This window comes from Pseudorca crassidens, chromosome 4, assembly GCF_039906515.1.
Source record: "Pseudorca crassidens isolate mPseCra1 chromosome 4, mPseCra1.hap1, whole genome shotgun sequence".
In the NCBI taxonomy this organism is placed as follows: Eukaryota; Metazoa; Chordata; class Mammalia; order Artiodactyla; family Delphinidae; genus Pseudorca; species Pseudorca crassidens.
In genome coordinates, this window is record NC_090299.1 from 110,160,097 (window position 1) to 110,187,117 (window position 27,021).

The 27,021-nt window shown below is 40.7% G+C and overlaps 1 protein-coding gene across 2 annotated transcripts in view; it reads left to right on the top strand.

The window, feature by feature from the left end:
- Positions 1 to 3,897: 3,897 nt before the first annotated feature.
- The window catches only part of FRAS1 (Fraser extracellular matrix complex subunit 1), a 464,864-nt gene continuing 441,740 nt past the window's right edge, over positions 3,898 to 27,021 (top strand). Inside the window, exons 1-2 of one of the 2 annotated variants that reach the window (XM_067736345.1) lie at positions 3,898 to 4,919; positions 11,712 to 11,743. In XM_067736345.1, the coding sequence (XP_067592446.1) occupies positions 4,844 to 4,919; positions 11,712 to 11,743 (108 nt within the window). In that variant the 5' untranslated portion in view covers positions 3,898 to 4,843. The remainder of the gene's footprint in view (positions 4,920 to 11,711; positions 11,744 to 27,021) is intronic. The other variant, XM_067736344.1, reaches the window with a different exon arrangement.

The following is a 27,021-nucleotide window of genomic DNA, read 5'->3' on the forward strand; positions in this document are numbered from 1 at the left end:
AAGCAACAAAATTAAATGCTAATGGATTAGTATGAGCAAACATATCAGAACCACAGTGACAGTAAAAGTTGCAGCTCTGATTATATCATCACTGGAAAACTTTAAAAAATAAAGACACTAAAAGCTACTTAGTTTTCCATGGATCAAGTTATGAGATCATTAACTTTGCTTCCTGCTTCTCATTCACTATTAGAGAAATAGAGATGAGCATGGGAGTGAATGTGAACCAATGAAACACAAGGAAATGTCTGCTGGGGAAAGAAAGTATATTCCTTGCTTCTTTAGATAGTTCTGGATCAAATATCTATAGATTAAACTAAAAAGCATGTAGCTTGGAGAATTGTGGGTAGTTATTTTGTACCTAAAAGCAGGATCGAAGTGGGAGGTGAAGTTGATACAATGGAAGACAGCATTCATCAGGACAGGCTAGGTTATGCTGCAGTAACAAGCAACCCCCTAATCTTCATTGCTTAACAAAATAAAGTTTATTTCTCACACTAGGTGTCCAGTGAGTGTTGGCAGGGCCTTTGTTCCAAAGAGTCATTCAGAGACTTGGGCTTACAGAGGCTCCACCATCTAATGATGCTGCCATCATAGGTTTCAGACTTCACTGAGGCAGGGAAGGGAGCATTGCTATAATTGCTTTGGCCTGAAAATGACAGAGCCCACTGTCTAAAACAGTGCTGTCCAATAGAAACATAATATGAGCCACATGTATAATTATTTTGACTAAGTTTATTGTTATTACCAAATTTGAAAGTAATGTTTGTTTGCTAAGATTTCTTTGCTTGCTGTCTGTTTTGTTTTAAATTAGCATATAATACACATACAGCAAATTTACCCTTTCAAAGTGTATAGTTCTGTAAGTTTGGACAAACACATACAGTCATGTACTTACCATTGCAAGCAAGTTTTAGAACATTTTCATCTCTCCCCAGAATTACTCTATGCCCTTTGTAGTCAAACTCTCCTTCTACCCTCAGCTCCTGGCAACCATTGCTCTGTTTTCTGACAGTATGGTTTTGCTTCTCCAGGATGTCACGTAAATGCAATCAGAGTATATGCGCTTTTTGAGTCTGGATTCTTTCACTTAGCATAATGCAGTTGAGATTCCTCTATGCTGTGGTCTGTATCCGTAGTTTGTCCCTTTTTGTCGTTGAATAGTATTCTGTTGTATGGATGTACCTCTGTTTGTTTCTCCATTTCTCAGTTGAGGGACATTTGGATTGTTTCCAATTTTTGGTGGCTAATAAAGCCAATAAAAATATTCACGGACAGGTTTTTGTGTGAACGCAGGTTTTCATTTCCCTTGGGTAAATACTTAGAGGAGTAGGATGGCTAGGTCATATGGTAACTTCATGTTTAACTTTATAAGAAACTTCCAAACTGTTTTCCAAAGTGTCTGCATAACTTTGCATTTAACACCAGAAATACGTGTGAGAGTACCAGTTCTTCTACATCCTTGCCAGTGCTTGATATTACATGTTTTTTTTTTTTTTCTCAACCATCCTTGTAGATTAGATCTCATTCTCATATCTCATCTTATAGATTAGCGGACATATGTAAACCTGACTTTCTAGAAGCTACATTTTAAAAAGTAAAAAGAAACAGGAAAAGTTAGTTTTAATAATATATTTTATTTAAAAGAATATATTCAAGCTATTATCATTTTAACATAGAGTTAATATAAAAAATGAGATATTTTACATTCTTTTTTGTGTGTACTAAGACTTTGACATCTGATATATACTTTATACTTTCAGCACATCTCAATTTGGACTAGCCACCTTTCAAGAGATCAATAACCACATGTGGATGGTGGCTGCTGTATTGGACAGTGCAGGTCTAGACCTAGTTCATGGCCCCGCCTAACTGTGAGTGGGCTGGGAAAATAATGTGATATTCCATGTATCCAGGAAATGATGGTGAACACTAGTAATGTCTATCACAAAGGCAGAGCAGAGAAAAAGAAATAATTCAGGTCCTTTATGACATCATTAAAGTAGTAAATTGGACCCAATCTGAAGGTCTTCTAAGGACAGTCTTAGTTTCTAGTTATGACAGACAGTAAATGCCATACACGTAGTTTAAGCCAGTTTAAATTAGCTAATTCTGTTATTTGAAAATTTCTCCAATATAATTTTGCATCGTGCACTTAAACATGTGTTCCATATAAAAGAATGAGAAAACACAGTTTAGCTAAAAAGAGAAATTAAAACTCACTTGAATTCTCAGAGATAGTATTTTGGTGTATATTCTTTGAGATACGTGTGTATGAATATGTGTGTATAAATGCATAAATGTACATGTGTACAGGCAAAACCATTGGAACATTATATTATTTTCTTATGAGCTACATTTTTCACCCAATAATATTTTAAAAACATCTTTCCATGTCAATAAATATACATTTAGGATATTTTTAATCTCTGTATAATATTGAAGTTTATGGAGGAATCATAATTCACTCAACACATTCTGTATTATAGGTTGTTCCAAGTATTTCACTGTTTAAATTGAGGCAGGGGCAGAAGTGGTGTATTTTAGAATACCTCCTTATCTGAAGCAAAAAGCAAAGCGTCTTTGGAAATCCTGTTTCCTTTTTATCTCACCTCTTCTTTTTATACCTGGCCTCCTCTCAGGGACTTACTCTTTTGCTCAGTCCATTCTTTCAACAAACGTTTAATGAGCACCTACTATGTGCTTCAGCTACAAAGGTGACAATCTCTGTCCCTGAGACCGCCACAGCCCAGGAGAGACTTGCACAACCCCTGGGTCTTATGAATACTTAAAGATCAGCGCTAGGTTGTCAGACGTTTCCTTTTGCTTGGGCTAATTGTAATAGTTACAGGATCTGCCGGTTACAATTTATCGAGTTATTCTGAAAAGTGAATCGTTCCAACTCGTGCTAGTGCGGAGCAGAACGTCCGCTGGATTGTGGTGATGGGACTGGAAATAAATTGGGCCCCTGCTGTTTCACAGCTCGGAGTTCAATGCTTGGACAAACTCCCCTTTGACAGGCTAGCCCATCTGAGGTCAACTGAGAGACCCAGGACGTCTCTTCTCTGGGCCACTCATAATCCAGGCAGCATCTTTCTGATGCAACTATTCTCATAAAATAATTAACCCTAGACCAGCTATTTTTATTTGGTCCTATAAAAATATAGCTGCCGGCACTCAGTCCTGAGCAGGAATCAAGACCTCCACTCTTCAAGGGCATGCCCCAGTGTGCCCTGCCCTGCCATTTACTTCCCAGTCTTTGGCATTTGGGGGCGCAGCTGGAGCCACCGCTCAGAGGCTGCGTAGTGTTCCACTGACAGCCTCTCTCAGGGAGAGGGAAAGGTGCATTCGCGGTGGGAGGCCTCGCCTAGGACACACACACCGATATCCTCCCAGGCTGCTGATAAACTCACGATGCGACGACCTGATGGTCTCAGAGCAAGGAAGATGGATCAGATCTGCCTCACTCTCTTAGTGCAGCCGGAGTGGCAGGGTGTGTGTGTGGGGAGTAGCGCTGGGGTCCTTGAATGTGGGCATACCCCCTCCCAAGTGAGGGCTGTGGATCCGGTTCGCGGGTCCCTAGGCTGTGCAGGAGCCAGGACCACGCCATCTTCCCCTCCAGCCCTCCCTGGTTGTGACCACTTTTGATGCCGCCCCAGACAAAGGCAATCTGAACTCCAGCAGAAAGAATAAGGGGATCAGGTTGCTCTCTCGGCCTCCCCTCACTCCCCCCTCCTCGCTTCTCCCCTTTCCACGTGACTCTCTGGAATCTTTTGCAAAAGCTCCGAGTCTCTGGGTCCATTTTCACCCGGAGCAAAGGAGAGAGGAAGGGTGGGTGGGTGGGGGGGAGGCGGAGGAAGGCGGAGCGTGTGTCCTTTAAACGCGGGGTTCCAGAGGGGGGCCTTATTTTGTGCGTTTCCGGGCTCTCCGGTCGAGTGGCTTTAGTTCGGAAGTCCTTTCCAGGCTCTCTAGCATTTTCCTCGCTGCATTTAAAACCATGGCTCCTCCTCCGCTCCCGTAATCATACCTCGACCCAGCAGACCGGCTCGGGGTGCACGGGGCGGAGGTGGCCGCGCCCCGCAGCGCTCCTCGCCCGGGCCAGCGGCAGGGGCGGGAAAGTAGCGGCGGGGTCCCCGGCGCTGCCGCCCCCGGCTTTCCTCAGAAGCTTTCGCGGAGTCTGCGGCAGGGAGCGCAGCCCGCGGCGGCGGCGTGCGGCTGCGGCGCCGGCGAGTCCCACGAGCCGCCCGCAGCGCAGCACGAAGTTTCCCGCGAGCCGCCCCGGGTGGCTGAGGTCCGCCGAGCCGGCTGGCCCAGGCCAGAAGGAGGAGTGGGTGGGTCTTTTGGGGCTCCTGGCGACCCCCTCGGCCGACGCTGCGAGTGTCAAGCGAACTTTAGAAAGCTGCTGCCGAAGAACCTGCGCCGGGATCTCCACGGTTGGGGACCCGAGAGCGGGCGGGTCCGGCCTGCGGGAAATGCGGGGAGATCCAGTCGGCTGGTGACGGGCAACTTTCCGGCGAGCCTTAGCCGCGGGCCACTGCGCCCTGCCTCCTCTTTTATTCTCCCGAGCTCAGCCGACGTTGGCGCCCTGCTCTGCTGGAGAGCTACGCGCGCTCTCCGCCCGGCAGTGAGTGAATTGAATCCCTCCCCCTCCCCCCCGCCACGAGAGTGTCGCTCTCGCCCGTCCATCGCCTCATTTCCCCGGAGGTGACCGCCCGCTGCCCGCCGCCCGTCGCACCCCGCTCTCGGGGCGCCCAGCCTGGGGCGCCGAAGGCTGCGTTTTGGCTGAGAACTGGTTCTTGGATGCTGAAGGCTGGGCTTGCCCAGCTTGGGTGCAGAGGCGGCAATGAGTGTCTTCAAAGTGTGGCTCGGGGTGGCCCTGGCATTGGCGGAATTTGCAGTATTGCCTCATCATTCTGAAGGTGAGAGAGCGGTGCCGTGTGTGTGTGTGTGTGTGTGTGTGTGTGTGTGTGTGTGAGTGAGATCGTAATTTTTAAAAAGCTCAGCGGGTGTATGGCATTGTGGGTCAGATGGAAGTTTTTTGGGTGTGGGTGGGTGGCCGTGGAACTAGAGGGGGCTTTTTGTGAGAAGATTCCAACTCCTGATTGTTTTGTATGCAGATCACAAGCCCCACTCCCTTCTCCCTCTCTGCCCTGAGTGCATTTGGGTGGGTGGGTGGGTGGCCGACCGAGGTACCATCTCTGAAATTGGATTCTCTTTCTTCCCACTTCCCCGGTGCCCCCGAATGGAAAGCATCTACATGGAGCGTAGGTGAGGAGTGAACAATTGCAATTACCTGTGTAAAAATACTTATGCTCCTATGAAAAATAAAATTCGGCACCTTAAAACCCCCTTCTCGCCCTCCCTCCTTCCCCCAATGAGTCTACCCGTAAAGTCCAATTAAGATTTTATAAGGTGGTTAGAGCTTGTTCTGGAAGTAGACAATTCAATCGCACTGCAAGAAACCTCCCCAGTACAGAGAGGCACGAGCCTGCCTCTTCCCCAGAAAAGAAGTGGTTAATAAGAGTTTAGCTCCGTTCTCTGACTTCGCCCCCTGCCTCCCAGTTTTCCTCCGAGGCTCCAACCTACGTGTAAAACCCTGGAGCTGGGGGTGAGAAAAAAGGAGATTGTGGGAGTTGTCGCCATGATAGCAAAAGCAATGTGACCTCAGGCAAATAAATTAATCGATAAGGAAATCAAGAGTTTGGGGGTCCTAGGATGGCGGGCCCGGGGACGCGAGGCGGCGTGAGCTCCCACCTGCCTAGAGTCGCGAGGAAAGTCGCCTAGCGGGTGCTTAGGGAGGGGGAAGGGAGGCGGCGGGCTGAGGAAGGCGGCTTAATCTACCGCGCAGGGCTCTCGGCTTCCCCTCCCGGCTCCGTTCATTATTCATCCAGCTGCGGGAAGAAGAGTTCACTTGCCCCGCGGCAAATCCCGCAGCCGCGGCCGTCGCGGGCGCTGGGCGGGGCGCCTTCTCCGCTCGGGTGCGGACCCGGGCGTGGGACTGGGGGCAGCGGCAGCCCCCGAAGAGGACACAGCCCTGCTCGGATCCACCTGCAGCCACCTGAGCAACGGCCTTTTCCTAGCTAGCTTCCCGGGAGAAAGTGACGGTGGCTTTGGAAACGCACGGCAGTGGGGACTTTCCCGTGGGTGGAGCGACCGCCAGCCCGCACCCTCCCGGGAATTATGTCAAGTGTGTATCATCCCCGGGAAGTGCAGGTCTGGGGCCTGTGCAGCCTTTTTCAACCAGGACATAACCTGTAGAACCGTGTCTTTTGTATGTGTGCGTGTGTGTGCAAACTTAAAAGACAATAAAACGTATAGGGCTTAATTGTAGTAAAGCACATGGGAGAGTCAACCTAGGCCACCCCAATGTGAACTTGAGACAGAAAAATTACGTTTGCACTTGGTGGTGGCAGTTTCCTATTTAGAATCATGTTCCACCAACGCGGAAAACGTGCTATCCGTCCCCGATAGCTCACCAGGGGGCAGTTGGAATGATGTAAGAGATTTGCTTTTCAGAATCAAATCTCTTGAAATTACAAAAGCCATTATTACTAAGGGCCTGCAGGGTTCGCTCTTTGGAAGAGTGGTTGACAAAAAGGGCAAAGTTTAAAAACGTCCAAAGTCTTCTGATGGGGGAGGAGTGTAGGGCGCGAGGGGCGCTATTCCTCCAAAGATTCTTTGGAAACTTTGCTTCTTACTCTTTCATCCCACCTTCAGAACATTCTAGAATCATCCCACAACTTGGATTCTTAGATATCTGAGAGTTTCCGTCCAAGTCATAATGATACTTACCTAATAATGAATGAATGAATGAATGAATATGGACATTTACTGAACACTGTACTATTTGCCTCGCACTATGCTAAACACTTTACATACTTTATCTCATTAAATTAATTAAATAATAACAGTCCTACGGCCAAAAACTCAGCTGTCATCTGATGAGTCCTTTGATTTGGTTCCGTCAGGGTTTTCTTTTTCTCTTAAAAATACGAGCATTGAGGTCAAGAATGGAGAGCTTAAGGATATTAGAGATTTCCTCAAGTTTTTATTATTAGCCTTGGAAGTGATTTTTAAAAGTGGAAAAGAAGCATTCACACGTGTGGGTCTCTTGATGCAACCTACTCTGTGATACTGTTGCTGTCCGGGCCATGGCAGAATTTGTTGTTTTCTTCTCAATGCTCAGAGAGCATGTCATGTATGTTTCTGGTGCACCAGTTAATAATTCTATAATTTTAGTTGATAAATATACAATCTTCCTCACCTAACTGTGTGCTCGCAGAGGGCTTAGGATGGCCCCTGGTTATTATCCTTCCAACTCAGCTCCTGGTACACAATAGGTGCTAAAAAATTTTGGTCAGGTGAATGAGTGTTGCCAAATCACGTTTCAAATTAAGCTTTACTGTTGCTGTGTGACCTTGAATGAACCACCTAACTTCTTTGGGCTGTGGTCTGTTATTCACCAAATGCAGAAGTTGGCTAGGTGATAGCTCTAAAATACTTCTGCCAATCATCCAGCATAGAAAAAAAAAAAAAACCGATCAGTATTTGCTGCCTTCTTTTTGGTCAGTTGCATCTTTCTAGTTCTGAAATTTATTTTAATTATTAAAAGAAAAATGAAGGTTTACAAGCAGGTTATTGGCAGTGTTATTTTACATTTTCTTATATCGCCAAGCTGACAAACTACTGTGATTTGAGAACTTAATAAAATCAACAAGTCACAGAGAAACTTCTAGCAAATGTGGCTGCTTTCTGAATCAGATGTGTTTCTGGAGAAGTACATCTTGAGTTGTGTCGACCCGTGGAAATCCTGTGAAGTTACACTAGATAGAACATGTTGGCTGTGGATAAAGAGTCTTGAATTGGTTAAGAGAACTGAGTTCCAGTCTATGTCCGTCACTCCCCATGTGACTTTAGCCAAGCTTACAATCTTCCAGTCTTTTTCCTTTAAATGCCATTAGCAGAATATACTGAAAAGGATCATTTGATAGACAGAGTGTTTTATTTATGGGTGGATCAGCATATTTGGTTCCACTCTTGGTAGAAGTGTTCCTTCTGTGTAGGATTCAGTGCTTAAAACTCAATGTTACGGAAGGAAAGACATTGGATGGGAAAAAATAGCCTATCTCTTCATTCTTTCATTCCACAAATCTTTATTGATAGCTTATATATCAGGTTATTAGGTTATGTCTGGTAGGGGCATACAGACATCAAAAAAAAATATGCCTTCCCTCAGGGAGTTTGCATACCTGGAAATCATTAATATAGGTAAGGTAGCAGTAGGGACATGTAAACGTTGGTCCTTGGTGGGTTTCCCAATATTGAATAATTGCAACTCTGCATCTTTTGGCTTTTGCAACTACCAGCTAGTGGAAATAAAGGGTGTTGTATTGTCATAGGCTCTTATTTCCATCATATTGCATTTCTGTTCTCCTCTGGGGATTGGATCCTGGGTGTTACCCTCTGCAAATAAATCCTTTAGTGAGAGCATGGTCATCTGTATTCGCTGTTGTGGACTTGAGTGGTAATATTACTCAGTTTTACTCAGATATGAGTAGTCATAAAATACTGTCCACCACTTGCCTCAGGAGAGGAGAGGGGACTACCAACATGGCATAGTTGGAGTTGTGTGCTAAATCTTACACTAGTTCAAAAACAGTTGGCCCATTTTTGTTTTAACTACTCTATTAATTGATCTGACTCCTGGTTGACAATAATCAGGACAGGAGCTGTCCTGTCAGTCCAGAAAAGGATTCTATTTTAACTATTCCACAGTGTACAAGCCATATGCTGAATTATAGCACAAAATAAAGCCTGAACATTTAACTACCAACTTGTGGCTGCTTGTTCCTAATGAGTCGTATTTTTGTGATACCATGCTGTCCAAACTTCTTCATATGTTATGGTCATGTGCCACTATTTCTTTGAACAAATGGGTCTGACATTTTGTGACTTCGATTTAACCTCTCTAATTTCCTCATGTTATCAGGTAGGGTTTCCATAGTGAATAGTTTCAGGATGTGAGTACTGGTGCAAATTATATCTCACATTTCCTCTGAAAACTTCAGATTTTATACACGTGTCTCATAATAGAGTACATTCTAATGTGCCAAAGGGCCTAAAAATGAATATGAAATGACATTTATTTAAATGAATATGGAGTGACATTTTGCCTATGTGACCTGCAAGAAAGGCGCCACCCACAGGAGGAAGGTCTCAAGATCTCAGCTTCCTTCATGGCACTATGTGATCCCTTCACCCTGCACAACTTTATGCACTTTCTCACAGGTGTCAGAACTTAAATTACCTGCCTTCTCAGCTGTATTCCATGCCCTGAAACTGGCAAAGTCTCTTATTTTTCCTGTTTTCCCTTGAAGAAGGCCTGTTTCTCCTTCTAGATCTTCATCATCAGTTAGAATTCCCCTTAAGCTGGAGTTTCAAGTTCAAATAAAGCCCAAATCGAAACTTCAGGTAGAGTTGCAATCATTCCAGTGCTCCTTAAGAAAAAAAGTGACGAGCAGAGAGAGTAACTTTGTTTTCCAAAGTATATGAGTTGATCGATTAGTGAAAAGGCAGAACCAGGAGCTGCACCTAGCACCCAATGCCAACAAACCTCCCAACTTAGTCTGCTGGTGGGTGTGAAGCTGGTGCCAGTGTGGGAGAAATATGCTTGCTTTGGAGGATTGCATCTGGCATTGGGTGGTGATGAATGTTTGATGGGACTGGGCATCACAGTAGAATGCTTTCTTTTTTTCTACAGGGAAGCAACGAGGTTTTGGAAGCTGTGTTAATGGAGACTCATTTCTGCAGCTGCCTTTCGGGTAGAGATGTTGTGTTCTAGGAAAGCCCTCAGAGGCCAAGGCTTATTTCTTTTAGAATTGTACATCCTAGAGCAACCCAAATTGAGTTATTTCCCTTTTCTAATGATAGAATTTATCAGCAGTTGCACATAGTTTTGATTTGAGTTTCTAACAGATGTCTGGCTTAACCAAGTGTTTGTGATGCCACACTCAATGCTGCTTTATGTTTTCATGTTACTGTGATTTTATAACATCTGTCTGCATTTCCAGAAATGGGTTTTGATATGAGTACTTGGATACATCTTAAGATACCTGATTCCTTTTGGAGCCTTGAAAGTTACTGGCCTTTGGAGGGTAGTGCTATGGAGGAGGGTAATAAAATTACTTGAGGATGGTTTTATCTAAAGGTTAAATTTTGTTTGTTTATTCTAAAGGTTAAATTTTGTTAAATTGTACCTAAGTGATCTTTATGTTTAACTTTTAAATGTGAGAAGTAATTAAATAAGTCCATTTACATAATTTAGGAATTGCATTGTGTTGATATATATTTATGTACTTATATACGATTATTTTTTTATTATTTATTTTTCTGCGGTACGCGGGCCTCTCATTGTTGTGGCCTCTCCCGTTGCGGAGCACAGGCTCCGGAGGCGCAGGCTCAGCGGCCATGGCTCACGGGCCCAGCCGCTCCGCGGCATGTGGGATCTTCCCGGACCGAAGCACGAACCCGTGTCCCCTGCATCAGCAGGCGGACTCTCAACCACTGCGCCACCAGGGAAGCCCACGATTATTTTATATATATCCATATCCACATGTCATATGATTATTTTATATATATCTATATCCATATATGTGTTTATATATATCTATATCTATATATATCTCCTTTCTTATGATATACCATAGACTGAAATACTGTCTTTGGAACAGAATTTCTTAAAACTAAGTCAGGAAGAATTTTCCCCCAACATTTTATCTCAAGTTATTCTTATTTGAATTTCAAGGGCACAAAAAGTCATTTCAATAAATTTGCCCATGGAGATCTTTGATTCAAACCCCAAGTGTAAATAACCGTCTCCTTTTCTTTGAATACTGTTCTTAATTCCATTATTAGCAGATAAGGTAGACCAGTCCTTTCCTGAGAAGTTAATAGTACTGAGACTTCACGAATGATCTGTTGGCATCCAAGCACTGTAGTAAAATGTGTCCTTCCCTCTTTGGACATTAAGTGTGGCACATTGTCAAGGTGTGCTCTGTCTTGGTGTGTGTATGCTATTTCAATCTGCTTTGCAGCCTGTTTCTGAGCTAGTATCTGTTAGCACGCTGCCTACATGTTTATAGGTTAAATCAACACCTGCTGTGCTGTTCAAAAATTGGTTTAGAAAAAGCATAATTTTGTGGGCTGGAAAGCTCGGTGAAGGAGATGGGATCAAGTTCAAGGAAATTGATTAGACCAAATGCATCTCCTGCAGGAAACAAAAATGAAAGCATTGGCATATGAAAGCATTACCATGGGATGCTAAGTCGGCCTCTTGGGTTGGACTGGAGAATTTGTGTAAGCAAAGAGTGGCAGAGAAGTCTGGATAAGTAAATTGGGACTGGATTAGGAAGGCTTTGCTGATTTGTCATATAGGAAAATACACCAGTGTATTTATAGCATGTCGTTATACATACATTTATTTTAAAATTCAAATAATGAGTTTTAATAATGCTTTCCCTCATGCATGTCCAAGAAATGTTGTTTTGGTGTATGGGATTATTTCCCCAGGGGCAGAATCCTCAAGCTTTGGCAAAAGCACAGTTTACTGATTATGATGCATGTAGATGCAGTTTTAGTGTACTTTGGCCAGGGCAGTGCCTATTGGTCTATTATGCATCCCTTTTAATTCTTGTTTTGTTTTTTCCCCACAGGTGCTTGTGTCTATCAGGGTTCCTTGTTGGCGGTAGGTCATTCTTCATATATTTGGTTTATTTATTTTGCATGCAAAATGCTTGATTGAGGTTACTGAGTGAGTGAGGTGACCCTGTCATTGTAAAATGTATTTATTTTCCTTTTCAGTTTGAGGATTATCCCTCATTCTGGCACAATCATGCTCAATTACTTAATACCTTTTCCAGAGTGAATTAGTTCCATTTGGATACTCAGGTATTGGAAGAGAAGTTCAAACACCCAACACCAATTTGCATTCCATGGCTGTCTTGTGAGTTCTTTCAATCCGAGAGAAAATTAGATCCCATTCTTTTGTCAGGTATGAACTAGGGCACAATTTGTTTATCTTCCAAACAACTTGTTTGCTTCTTCCTTTGAACCCCTCCTCCAAAAAAATATACAGTTATTGAATACAATATGGAGGATCCTGACTGTTGCTTTGAACTATACTTTTAAGTTTTGGTAACAAACAAGTTAACATTTTATCTCTGATCCTTTGCCACGTAGAGGAGAATTGATTTTGAATTTAATGTCGGGATCACGTGGGGGAAAAGCTGATGCAAGATTCCTGCATTTCTTTTCATTAATAATGTACTATGGTGCATAACAGTGTGTTAAAAGCCAATCGAAAAGACCGTCTACACTCCATCAACTCTAATAAGTGGTGTGACAAGTCATTTTTCACCCCTTTTTTATTTTAGTTTAATAAAGGCTGTAATAAAAACAAAACTCAGATGGTTGGAAAGGGTTTGCTCATTTACATCCCAACCCGCTATTGACATGTGTGATACCAATATGTCAACTTGGATTGTCCTTGTGGTATTGAAATAGATGAGAAATATTTGAAAGATCTGAGAGTCTAGATAATTGTAGATGTTCACAGTAATATTCTTGAATCTGAACTTTATGTAATACAGTTACTGCTCTGGAGATTGATGTGTTTTTTCCTTCCTTATATTTTTTCTGTTAAAGAATCAGGTGAAAGCCATTTTCCACTCTTTCCCATTCCATGCCCTTAAAAGCCTACTCTTCCTTCTGTTTATTCTTTAATACATTTTAGGAATCATTTTAAAATCAAGGTGCTATAAAATACATCATCAGTTTTGGGGAGCTGTAGTAGATATTATAGACAAGTTAGTTGTCCGTTTTAATACAAAGAAAATTGCTTATTGTATAGAGTCTTTTGTAACTTTTCAATATCTTTTCATGGCTATCGATCTACCTGATACATGCAGCAGATCAGTGAAATAGGCAGGTCATGTATTATTTTATACTCTCCCCCTTTTTAATGAAGAACCAAGAATGCGAGAGAGAGAGGTTTGCTAAAGGTAATTGACCGTTAAGGGGTGGACCAGAACAAAACAACCTGTCTTCTTTCTGTTGTTCTCCTGAATCTGAAGAAAGTGGCTAGACTACCTTCTATGTTTGACGTGGCAGCATGGTATTGTACATTTGAATACGAAAGCAGCAAGTACGGGAAGAGGTCAGTTTGGTTTGATCAAGTTAAAGGAGTGGGGGCACTAGCACACTCCTGACCCCTCTAGTTGCCTTCTTTGCTTACCAAGACTCTGCTATGTTTGTTCCTACACCTCCTCTAGCCTGATGTACTTGTGATTGTGGTTATGCAACTCAGGCAGAAAGACAATACATTTACTACAATAATAAAGATTATTATTGAACAAATATTTACTGAGTGACAACTCTGGACCTGCTTTTCTAGGCACTGGGAATGCATCAGTGAACAAACAGGCAAAATCCTTGCCTTCATGAAGCTCGAATTCTAATGAATAAAATATTTAGAATGTCAGATTAGTGCTAAGGAGGAAAACCCTATGGGTGTGGGGAGATAGAAAAGGCTGAATAGGGGACAAGGGTGGCCTCTTGAAATAAGGGGATAGGGAAGGGCTTCCTGAGAAAGTAAGGTGACATTTGAAGAAAGACCTGAAGGGCACTATAAGAGCTTGCCCCTTGGATATCCAGGGAAAGAGAATTCCACAGGGAGTGTAAAGTCTGAAGTGGGAGCTTGCTTGGCCATTTGAAGAAGTACTTGGAGGTCACTGTGGCTGCAGCACGTGGTCCAGGGGGAGGATGGCAGGAGATGAGGTCAGAGAGGTAGGCAGTGACAGAGCAGCGTGTCCTTCCATGGACTTTAGCTTGTCCTTTCAATCAGGTGGGTGAGCCACTGGAGGAGCTAGAGCAGAAGAATGACAAAACCTGACTTACAGTTTAATTAAACTGCTGAAATGGGAATATGAAAAGAAATAGCATTTGTTTCTAGGGAAACTATGTTGAATACTTTAAAAAAAGACTCTGTAGAGGTGAGTCACTGAAAATTTGCTGTCAAATTAAGTATGAGAGAAACAACTATAAAAGATTGGGGGGAAAGCACAAAAGTCCAGAGAGATTCTGCGTTCGGATTTATTTGCAACCTCTTGAAGTTCTCTTTCTATTTTAAGGAACTTCAAACTGGAATGGGGATGATGCATTGTGGCCGTAGCTAATTGTATGAATAATTCATTGCTGCTCTCTTGCCACATGGCCTGGTCTTGAAGAAAAGCACTGCACCTGCATCAATGAAATTGAATGAATGTGCATTTATGTATTTTGAATTAAAATACAAAGCTTAAGAACATTTATATAGTGTTCTAGGATTCTCTGACTAAACAACTCCTTGGGTGAGAGGATTTCTATGGTAAGAGGCATCACAGCCAGGGGCTGGCTTTGAGGATAGTGGCATGGTGTCCCAGCCCCAAACCCTGTAAATTCTACCCACGTGCATTGTAGAGCTGGGAGTGACTTTGGAGGTCATGTAGTCTAAACTCTCCATTTTATAGGTGGGGAGAGTGAGGCAGGGATTGAAGTTCTTGTGCTTCCTTCATTACTCAGGTGAGTAACCAAAAGTGGAAAGTGGGTCTGGTTGAAAATGGCAAGGCACCAGCTTCACCCAGAATTCCATGAAACATACCAAGCAAATGAGAACACAGATCTAAGCTCTGGCTACTAGTTGCTAACTCTCAACCTGTCTTGTGAGGATTCCTTCCACTGATACCTTTTCCATCTCATCACTTGTTGCCTGGGAAGCTGCCAGATAGAGTGGTTCATTCAGGACCTCTGTAGTCTGACAGACCTTTAAAAAAATTTTTTTTAAATTGAACTATAGTTGATTTACGATGTTGTGTTATATAGCACAACTATATAGCTAGGTGTATAGCAAAGTGATTCTGTTATACACATATATATATATATATATATATATACTTTTTCAGATACTTTTCCGTTATAGGTTAAAACAAGATATTGAATATAGTTCCCTATGCAATACAGTAGTTCCTTGTTGTTTATCTATTTTATATATAGTAGTGTGTATCTGTTAATCCCAAACTCCTAGTTTATCCCTCCCCCTTTGATAACCATAAGTTTGTTTTATATGTCTGGGTCTGTTTCTGCTTTGTAAATAAGTTCATTTACATCATTTTTTTAGATTCCACATATAAGTGATACCATATGATACTTATCTTTCTCTCTTTGACTTACTTTGCTTAGTATGATAACCTCTAGGTCCATCTATGTTGCTGCAAATGGCATTATTTCATTCTTTTTTATGGCTGAGTAGTAGTCCATTGTGTATATGTGCCACATCTTCTTTAGCCATTCCTCTGTCGGTGGACATTTAGGTTGCGTCCATGTCTTGACTGTTGTAAACAGTGCTGCTATGAACACTGGGGTGCATGTATCTTTTCATATTAGGGTTTTTGCCGACAGACCTTGTTCTAATTCTTCCTCATCTGCTACAAACCAGCTCTGTGACCAAGTTACATAACCTTCCTGAATCTCTATCACCTCCTATGTGAAATGGGGATAAATAGAGCCTCTCCTGAAGGGTTTTTGTAGAGTAAAGGAGGTAATGTGGGGAAGACACCCAGACACAGTGCCTGGTATGTGCTTTTCTGCAATAACAAAATTCCTCTTTACCAGCCAAGAAGGACGAGAGGAAGGAACTGTTATTCGGCACCTGCTACGTATTTCATACTCTCAACAATCCCAGGAAATAGGTGTTGTCTTTACAGATCAGGAACCTGAGACTAAGAAACTCTAAGTCACTTGTTCAAAAATCACACAGCTAGTCAGTGCTAGAGGAAGAGGGCGTTGCAACCTGGGTCTGACTTTAAAGCCATTCCACCGAGCATGCCGTTTCTCGCAGCCAAGCCAGTCTGCTTGTTGTCTCTGAACACAGCTAGCTTATTTTACCATCAGCCATATGTGCCCACCCCCTCCCTGCTGCACCTGTCACGCAGTTGTCTCTGCCAGCCTCTGTCCCGACCTCCTGCAAGAGCCAGCTGTCCCTGGCTCACCCCTTCCCATTTAGCTGAGGCTCTCCCACACTAGTGTGTGCTAAATTCACCACACGAAGCAAGGAAGGTTTAGGGGTTATTCCATCTTAACATATAGTACACGCTCTATTATATATATGTTCCCACACAAATCCCCAGCAATGTGCTGTGTTTCCCAACTTCTGACACCTCTGTGGACTCGTGGAGACACTCTGGGGTCATTGGGTTCTAAGCCTCATGTAGCCGTCTCTCAGTTATGTACTGACTTTGTCTGTCTCTCTTCTTTCTTTAACACTGTCTTCCCTCCTTTCTCTTCTTTCCATTCCTCAGGTCAGAAAATACCCAGGAAGGTCCCCTACCTTTAGAAACACTGCATAGTCTATTTTGGGGTGTGTTTCTTCCTCCACAATATCGCCGCACCCCTGGGCTCTCAGGACTTTCTCCAAAGTCAGCCACAGTGGAAGAGAGAGTGGCTGGGTTAAATCAGGAGTCCCTCAGAGGGAAGCTACCTACTTTATATGTTTAACTGTGACAGGGGCATCAAGTGTGAGGAGGAAAACAGATTTTTTATTTCAAAGTTTTCACCTATCTCCTGTCCTTTTCTGTCAATATTGAGTAAAAAGAATTTCACTTTCCTTTGGCCTCACCACAAGCAAACATCTCCTTTATAGGTTCTTCCTGGGGGTGGATTGTTGAACTCTTCAGTTTTTTTTTTTTTTTTTTTTTTTTGCGGTACGTGGGCCTCTCACCGCTGTGGCCTCTCCCATTGCGGAGCACAGGCTCCGGACGCACAGGCCCAGCGGCCACGGCTCACGGGCCCAGCCGCTCTGCGGCATGTGGGATCCTCCCAGACCGGGGCACGAACCTGTGTCCCCTGCATCGGTAGGTGGACTCTCAACCACTGCGCCACCAGGGGAAGCCCTCTTCAGTTTTTATATCTGTAAAATGGAGATGAATGATTTACTTCACAGGGTTGTTGTGAAGGTTCAAAGAGACCAGCAGGAAGCGCTTAGCTTGTGACCTACCATAAAGGTTAGCTGCTATTACTGTTGCTGTAAAGCAGTTACACTTAACAAAGGTGGACACAGCCTCTCTTCTTCCCCAGATCAAAAGTGTTGAGTGTTGGCATTTTCCTACTTGGAATACTTTTCCTCACAAATGCTGACAAAGAGCATCACGAGGCACTAACTTTTAGCACATTTGAAAGGAAGAAAAAGTTTTCAAGAAGAATTAAAATTGTGGAGTGTTTACTATGTACAGTACAACACAGTGGAAAGATCCAGGCTCTGGAGTTTAAACCTGGTTCTGCTACATACTTGCTGTGTGGCCTCAGATATGAGACTTTAAACAGCCAAGTCTCAATTTCCTTGTCTATATAATAATATACCTCATAGGGTCGGTGTGAGGATTACCTGAGAGCATGCTTGTGAAAGAACCCAGAACTGTGCTTGGCAAGGAAGAGACACTCACATCACCTAGGTGGCAACGACATGTCGGAGTGGAAGTGACTGCGTGGTAGAAGCCAGGGTGTCTTGGTTCGGGTTTTGGCTCTGTAATTACTAGCCGTGTAGTACTGAGTAAGTCACTTGAATGAAATGAGGTCTCAGTTTCTAAATTCGTAAAATGAGAGAGTTAGATTAGATCCTCTCCGAGATTCCTTAGCCCAGGGCCATCCAATGGAACGCCTTGTGCTCGTGGAAATGTTCCAGAGCTGCATCGTCCTGTGTGGTGGCCGCAAGCCACATGTAGCTGTTGAGCACTTGAAGTGTGGCTAGCGACACTGAGGAACTAGATTTTAAATTTTGCTTGATGTTAATTAAAATTTATAGCCTCACGTGGGTCGAGGCTACTGTATCAGACTGTGCAGCTTTAGAACTTTAAAATTCTTAACTTACTCTAGTACTTAAGCTTGAATTTTAGTCTCATGGATGGCTCTCACCCTGGGTAAAGGTTCACTGTTGTGTTGTTAGCAGTTTGAGGAAGGTCGCAAAAAATTTGTTAGAGCACCTGAGTTTGCTATTTGTTTGTTTGTTTATATAATACTGTTTTATACATATATGTATATAATTATTACAACACTACTCTTCCCATATTGCTCGATACGTTTTCTTGAATAAAAGAAAAGGGGTGGAGTTACAGCTGAGCCCTCACCTACATATTCTACTAAATCTTTTCCCAGCTTTATTGAGGTATAATTGATAAATAAAAATTGTATATATTTAAGACGTACAACTTGATGATTTGGTATGTGTATACGTTGTGAAATAATCATCATCAAGCTAATAAACATATCCATCAACTCAGTCACTCCTTTCTCACTTCCTCCCTCCCTCCCTCCCTTCTTTCCTTCCTCCCTCCCGCCCTCCCTACCTTCCTTCCTTCCTTCCATAGTGAGAACACTTAAGATCTACCCTCTTAGCAACTTTCAAGTATATAATATAGTATTGTTAATTATAGTTTCATTGTTATACATTAGATCTCCAGAACTTGTTCATCTTGCACAAGTGAAACCTTGTACCCCTTGACTAAACTCTTCCCATTTTCTCTTCCCCACACCCCCTGCCAGCCATTCTTCTTTCTGCTCTATGAGGGTAACTATTTTAGATTCCACATGTAAGTGAGATCGTGCCGTATTTGTCTTTCTGCATCTGGCTTATTTCACTTAGCATAATGTCCTTCAGGTGCACTTATGTGGCTGCAAACGGCCGGATTTCATTCATTTTTAAGGCTGAGTAATATTCCATTATGTGTATCACATTTTCTTTATCCATTCTTCTGTTGATGAGTATTTGGGTTGTTTCCACATCTTGGTTATTGGGAATAATGCTGAGAGGAACATGGGAATGCAGATATCTCTTCAAGATCCTGATTTCATTTTTTTTTGGACTTAATGCCCAGAAGTGGGATTTCTGGGTCATAAAGTAGTTCTATTTTTAATTTTTTTGAGGCACCTCCATGCTGTTTTCCATAATGGTTACACTAATTTACATTTTCACCAACGGTGTACAAGAGTTCCCTTTCTCCACATCCTTTCCAATACTTGTTACCTTTTGTCATTTTGTAATAGCCCGCTTAACAGGTTTGAGGTAATATTTCATTGTGATTTTAATTTACTTCTATTAAAGATTTTACAAAATATTTTTGGTGTTTTGTCAAAGTCTGATATATTCGTGGGAGTGTTACCCACTGTATATTGTGGTGGGAGAAATTGAGAACTTCTGGTCTAATCCGTAAGCCTTGTTGATTAGGGTTAAGGAGGATTAAAGAAGGCAAGTAGAGCTCTTCAGTGCTAGCGTCCTTTTAAAAAATTGATGTGCTATAGCATTCTTTTATTTGAAACTGTAACACAAGAGATGTAGCCCATAGAAATGAAAATGTCTCAGACTTGTGTTCGTGCTCAAGAAATTTTATGGAGAAGAGAAATGAAGAGAATTTGGAGGCTTTCCCTATTAAGTGCTCAAAGCCCCCCAAACACTTAGTAAATCTTGGTCAGCGACCGCTATTAAACAACCTGAACTTCTCAGCAGTGGGGGGAATGCTTGGCATCTTGTGGATATACTCAGAAGGGAAACAATAAAGTCAGCCATTCCTTAATTTCCCTTAAGAGTACTATTGGGTATTGTAGGATATCACTGTTCTTCATTATAGTTTAACAAGAATTCATCATTTTTTCAGCCTCTTCATTTATTTTTAAACACTGAGTAATATGCCTTTAAGTGGGAGAGACTACTCTTTATTAAAATATAATTATTCTGGGGTAAAAACATTTTTTTTTACCGAAAATCAGCACATCATCACTCTGCTAGGTGCTGGAATAAGGTTTGAGAAGTAATGAGCTTCCTTTAACTAGAGATATTCAAGCGGAGACTGGAAAGTCTGTATCATAAATGAGATAGTGGTGGCTTGGTCTAAATGACTTACAAAGCCTTTCTAACTTGGGTTCTGACTTGCGTGAATTGAAGATTAGAGCTGTGTGTTTCTGCCTTATGGAAGCCCTTGTGGCAGGGGTGGAGTGGTGGTGAGAAAGTCTCCTGACCCCAGAGGTGTACAATGAAGGGTTTCTCCCCTGCGTTCCTTCAAATGGACTGATTTTGTACCCTTGGGTACCAGGCAGTGAGAATTGGGCTCTAGGTGCCTCAGATGATTCTTTTTTTCTTTACTGGTCTTTTATAAATCATCCACCATAATCAGATGTGGTAGTTTCCTCTTTGGAAATTCATATCTTCTGAGCATAGTTGTGTGAGAGGAATAGTACAAGAGATTTTGTGCTTTTATTGATGAACAATCCATATGCATTTTCATTCTTGTTCATATTCTTGTGGTAGGAACAGATGTTTTAAGTTAACAAACACATTTCTTATGCTTTGTTTTGAATTTAGAAGATGCAGCTGAGCTTGGCAGCCATATTACTTTGTTCAAAAGATGGTAGCATGATCATATATTTCAATTTTCTGATCAGACCATACATTCCCCACACTTTTTTTTTTTTTTAAAGTTTGTGTCATTTTTGCTCCAATTGCCTTACAACCTAGTACCTCATTTTGTTTTTTTGGTCTTCATTTGTCTGTTTATAACTACAAAAATGTACATATACATGTTTATTTTATACCTTGTACATTTATATATGCATATATATATATATATATCTCCTAGAAAAGAACTGTCACTCATTTATAACACCTTATGGTGTTATCTCATTTTAGTTACTTTTTAAAGCCCTCTGCTTACTAAGGGAAAAGATGATACATAAATATCAAATGACAATTGTGAGTTAAGCAAGCTTATGTTTTCTTGGAGTTTGAGTGGCAAATATCTAAAGAAAATTTGGCTTTGAAAATCTCATATGGATGGCATTCTGCTTGTGTGACAAAAAGGGACACAAATATAAAATCTGCACAAAATAATTTTTAAAAATCTGAGCAGTTTTATGTAAAATAAGTACGTATCCTCTGGTATGCCAGCTAGATTCTTTTCAGCAATGATTTCTTAGTTTCCCTGAGTTTATAAACTAAATGGAAGGAAGAAGGAAAGGGAAAAGCTTTCACAGTAAGAAACAGTTTCTTGTTAGTACCCAGGAGATGCTTGAGTTTGGGCCATGACCTGTGAGTTCTTTCCTGACAGCTCCCAAGATTGGTTATTTATTAAATTTATGTCATTCCTTTCTTCCAAAGGCAAATTGCATGGGTGTGGGATGGGCTGGGGAGAGGAGGGTGTCTACATGGGAGAGCAGATTTCATAGTTCCTTGTACCTTACATTCCTGAAATGGTTTTGTAATCGTGAGTAGGAGAGAATTATTAACAGAGATACGTATTCTTTGGTGCTCTTACTGTACTTAGTTTCCCTCTAATCCAGAGGGAACTTGGTCTAAGAGTTGAGAGAACAGAAACAAAAGAAACTCTAACCTGAAATTAGTGGCTTAGAAGAACCCTCTCCCTCTCGTATTTGCCATTGGTATATGTAGTAATAGTGGTCCACCTGGATCGTAGATATTTATTGATCAACTTCCATGTGCTAAAAGATATGAGTTACAGACCCTGGGGTGCCTACCCAACAGCCCCCTTTCTCCTTTTCTCTGCTGGCAAAGTCCTAATTTTTTCTTCCAGTTCCCACCCCTTGCCCACATGACTTGTGTAACTCCTAGCTGCAAGCTAGTTAGGAAGTTTACATTCCCTTGCCACGACTGGCTTAGGAGTGAGTATTTGACCTAGTTGTTGACCTAGTTGCCAATGAGTTAGGCAGGGAAGTTTTGGGTGCTTGAAAGAACCCTATAAAGGACACCTCTTTCCCTCCAGTTCTGAAACAAAGAATAGAAGTAAAAATCACCTTTTAAGTTTTTTAATCAGTGAAGCTAACGTGGAGGATATAGCTTTAATTCTCTTAGCCAGATAGGCTTATTGATTCTGAACCCACACCATCCAGCCGACTAGGCGTCACAGACAGAGATTTACAGAGGCAGCTTTCCCATGCAGAAGGGCTGCTCAGGTGAGAATTATTGCCTGAAGAAGCAAAGGAAGACTTATGCTATTGGTTGAAAGGCTTCTTCCTAGAAGAGGAAGGAAGACACAACTGAGTTAAGCAGGCCCAGTTACCCTTAAGTTTGCTAGTTAGGGAAATTGTGCCACCTTCCCAGGGAAAAGAAAGCCCTGGAAGTATATGTTGATATCCCTTCACAAGAAGGAAACCTCAGGAGAAAGAAGAATTCTTTATTAATGAGAGATTTTATTTTATAATTATTATTTTAAATTTCTTTTTTTGGAGGGGGTTTGGGTTTTTAAATTTTATTGATTGATTAAAGTATAGTTGATTTACCATATATTAGTTTCAAGTGTACAGCATAGTGATTTAATATTTTTATAGCTTATACTCCATTTAAAGTAATTACAAAATAATGGCTATATTTCCTTGTGCTGTACAATATATCCTTGTTGCTTGTCTGTTTTATGCATAGTAGTTTATATCTCTTAATTTCATATCCCTATCTTGCCCCTACCCCTTCCTCCCCAATGGTATCCACCAGTTTGTTTTCTGTATCTGTGAGACTGTTTCTGTTTTGTTATATACATTCGTTTGTTATATTTTTAAGATTCCGCATATAAGTGATAATGTACAGTATTTGTCTTTCTCCGTCTGACATTTCACTAAGCATAATACTCTCTAGGACCATCCATGTTGTTGCAAATGGCAGAATTCCATTCTTTTTATGGCTGAGTAATATTCCATTGTATACACATTTACCACATCTTTATCCATTCATCTGTTGATGAACATTTGGGTTGCTTCCGTATCTTGGCTGTTGTAAAAATAATAGTGCTATGAACATTGGGGTGCATGTATCTTTTTGAATTAATGTTTTCTTTTTTTTTTTAAATGTATACCCAGGAGTGGAATTGCTGGATCATATGGTAGTTCTAGTTTTAGTTTTTCTGAAGAACCTTCATACTGTTTTCCACAGTGGCTACACCAATTTATTGTACATTCCCACCAACAGTGTACAAGGATTCCCTTTTCTCCACATCCTTGCCAACATTTATTTGTTGACTTTTTGATGATAGCCATCTGACAGGTGTGAGATGATAGCTCATTGTGGTTTTGGTTTGTATTTCTCTAACAATTAGTGATGTTGAGCATCTTTTCATGTGCCTGTTAGCCATCTGCATATCTTCTTTGGAAAAATGTCTATTCAGATCTTTTGCCCATTTTTAAATCCAGGTTTTTTTTTGTTGTTGTGTTGTGTGAGCTGTGTATATGCTTTGGATATTAGCCCCTTATGGATGGGTCATATCATTTGCAAATATTTTCTCCCATATTAATGGGAGATTTTCAAACTTAGTCTTTGAACATTGGCATGTGAAGATGTGATCCCTGGAGCTCCTGCAACAGTTTTGCAGCCATTGGACTACCTATCCAGCACACAGATGGAGGAAAATGATGGAAAGCGTTTGGTTTCCTGAAGAGTTTGGTTGTTGATCTGATGAATTGAGCAGCACAGGAACTGATCTTCCTGGGGAATTGTTATATGAGTTAAGAAATTCCCTCATTGTTTAAGCCAGTATAAGTAGGATTTCATGTTACTGTGGCTACAAACACTCTAACCAACACCCTACAGTCAAATAATGAACTAAGTTGAAAGCACTTTGGGATAAGTGTCATTGTAGTGTGCAGCAGCGTAGCTAAGGGTGTGAACTCTAGATTCAGACTTCCTAAGTCTGAGTCTGAGCTCTTCACTGTTGTTCGACTGAGCTTGGGCTACTTACTTCGTCTTTAAAATGGTGATTTTTTAAAAATTAATTTTTACTGGAGTAAAGTTGATTTACAATGTTGTGTTAGTTTCAGGTGTACAGCGAAGTGAATCAGTTATACATATACATGTATCCACTCCTCCTTAGATTCTTTTCCCATATAGGTCATTACAGAGTATTGAGTAGGGTTCCCTGTGCTATACAGTAGGTTCGTGTTAGTTATCTGTTTTATACATAGCAGTGTGTATATGTCAATCCCAATCTCCCAGCTTATCCCACCCCCGCTTCCCCCTTGGTAACCATAAGTTTGTTTTCTACGTCTGTGATAGTAGTTGTGCATGTATTACAGAACTGTTGTAAAGATAAATGAGATAACACCTGAAAGTACGTGGAGTTTCATGTGTAAGTACGCACTAGTAGGTAATAAGTATGTTCTAGCTGTTGAGAATACTGTTATTCATGGAGGAAGTCACTTCTGATCTTGCCCTTAAAATATGGGTCAGTTTAGAACAGGAAGAGATGAGGGAAGGGCTCTTTAGATAGAGGATCAGTGTGAGTAAAAGCGTAAGTGGCAAAGGCAGTCCAGTTTGATTAAAGTGTGAGAAGTGATGGGATAAAACACTGAGAAGGGATTTTTAAACTCCAGCTCACATAGGGCCTGGAATAGGCATGTGAATTACATTCTGTAGACCATGGGGACCCTTTGAAATGGAAATCATTTGCTCTTGAATTCTAACTCTGTCGCTACAAATTGATTAGCGTGTAGTCGCTCTGTAGAGCTTTGGAGAGGGTGGCTCCATGTAACCGATCATCACTGCTGGAAAAAAAAAAAATCAGTGTGCAGACATACTCCAACAGTGAGTTATTAGTTCAGCAAAAACAGGTTCATCTTGGATTATGTCAAGTGAAACTCCCTATTAATAGGCATTAATCCACTCCTTTAATATTGACGTTCATAATGATTCCCCCTGAGGTCGTGATGGAATCTTTCTCCTTCCTCTTTAGTCGGCATTTCTTTTTTCTACTTTACAACTTGCAAAGATTAAATTATGTTCTGGGTAGCATTAAGATAAATAAAGTACATTTTATTGTATTAAATTTTTTTGAATGGAAACCTTATTTTATTTATCCTACCCCAGATTTTGAAGAGTATAATTTTTCTCCTGTGCTGGACAACAGAACTTACTGTCTTTTGTTTGATTTTAGAATTTTATCAGAGTTATCATTCCTACATTTAAAATATGTTTTTTAAAAGAAAGATCAACTGTGATAAGATACTTTAAGGAATAGTAGGACCTTTGGAAAAATATGAACTGCTAGAAAAGATTCTTAAGAGTTTGACTTAGGAGGAGAAGAGAGGGAGATTTTATGGGAATAAGATAAGTGCTTATGAAAAGGAGAGAAACTCATATTTCTTTACTAGAATGAATTAAGCTGTTGAAGAAAAAACATCTTTTTACATTTCTTACTCTGTTTCACTGATGATTTGGAGGAAAAACCGCAATGATAACAGGCAGGAGATAAATATAAAGCATAATAAAAGAAATTCTGCGAGCGTCAAGGCGTGTGTATTCCTGCGAGGTGTTTTTATGCAAACTTATTAAGGTCAAGGATACTTAGTAAGCAAGATTGTATCTTGAAAACTAAGAATTCTATTTTTTGTACTATAAATAATTGAGTTAAGAAGAAAACAATTAAAGAGGATAAATATTAATGTTTTTTTAAAAACCAAACCACAAAACCCAGAATATTATACCAACTTTTGAGAATGATACCTTCCTTTTTTGGTTTTTCTAACTGAGAATGGTCATATTGTTTTATTTATTATATTAAAAGTAATATGTTTGTTCTAAAAGAACAAACATATAATATAAAAAGAAGGGAAAAGTATTAATTTCAATAATTCCGTGAACAAAAATAATGATAGCTAAATATTAGGTGAATTTATTGCGGAACTCTTTTTTTTTTTTATAAGTGTGTGTGTGTTGTATGTGTGTGTGTGCTTAACAGAAACAGGCATCATAATATGCATATTTCTTGGTCATTTTTAAAAATTTAATACTGTGTAATGAATATCTTTTTATGTCAATATACATTAATCTATATCATAAATCCATCGTGTATACAGTGTAAATTATTGTAGCCATCCCTACTGATTGATATTCATATTCCAGTATATTAGTATTGTAAGCAACACTGTGATGAACATTCTTGTACACTTTTCAGTTATTTCCTGAGGGTAAATTCCTTAGAAATACCATTTTTGAGCCACATGATGTACATTTTGTAAAAGCATATTCGTGTACATATATAATGCATATTACCAAATTGCCCTTCAGGGAAGTCATACAGTTTCACCTCTATTGGCTGGTATTAGTAGAGAATTCTGATGTAAGGATGAAACCAACACTTGATTTTTGAATGATTGATCTTTTTAACTGAAGCATAGTTGATTACAATATTGTGTTAGTTTCAGGTATACAGCAAAGTGATTCAGTTATATATGTATATATTTATATTGATATATATATTTCAGATTATTTTCCATTATAGGTTATTATAAGAAATTTAATATTGTTTCCTATGTTACATAGTAAATCCTTGTTGCTTATCTATTTTATATATAGTAGTGTGTATTTGTTAATCCCGTACTCCTAATTTATCCCTTTTTCCCCTCCCTTTTCACTTTGGTAACCATAAGTTTGTTTTCTCTGTCTGTGAGTCTGTTTCTATTTTGTAAATACGTTTATTTGTGTCTTTTTTTAGATTCTACATATAAATATATTATACATATTTGTCTTTCTCTGACTTACTTCACTTAGTATGATAATCTCTAGGTCCATCCATGTTGCTGCAAATAGCAATATTTCATTCTTTTTTATGTCTGAGTTATATTCCACTTTATATATATATAGATATATAGATGTATATATCTATATATCTGTACACATCTTTAGCCACTCATTTTTCGATGGATGCTTGGGTTGCTTCCATGTCTTGGCTATTGTAAATAGTGCTGCTTTGAACATTGGGGTACCTATATCTTTTTGAATTAGAGTTTTTGTCTTTTCCAGATATATGCCTAGGAGTAGGATTGCTGGATCATATGGTAGCTCTAGTTTTAGTTTTTTTTTTTTAAGGAACTGTTTTCCATAATGACTGCACCAATTTATATTCCCGCCAACAGTGTAGGAGGGTTCTCTTTTCTCCACACCCTCTC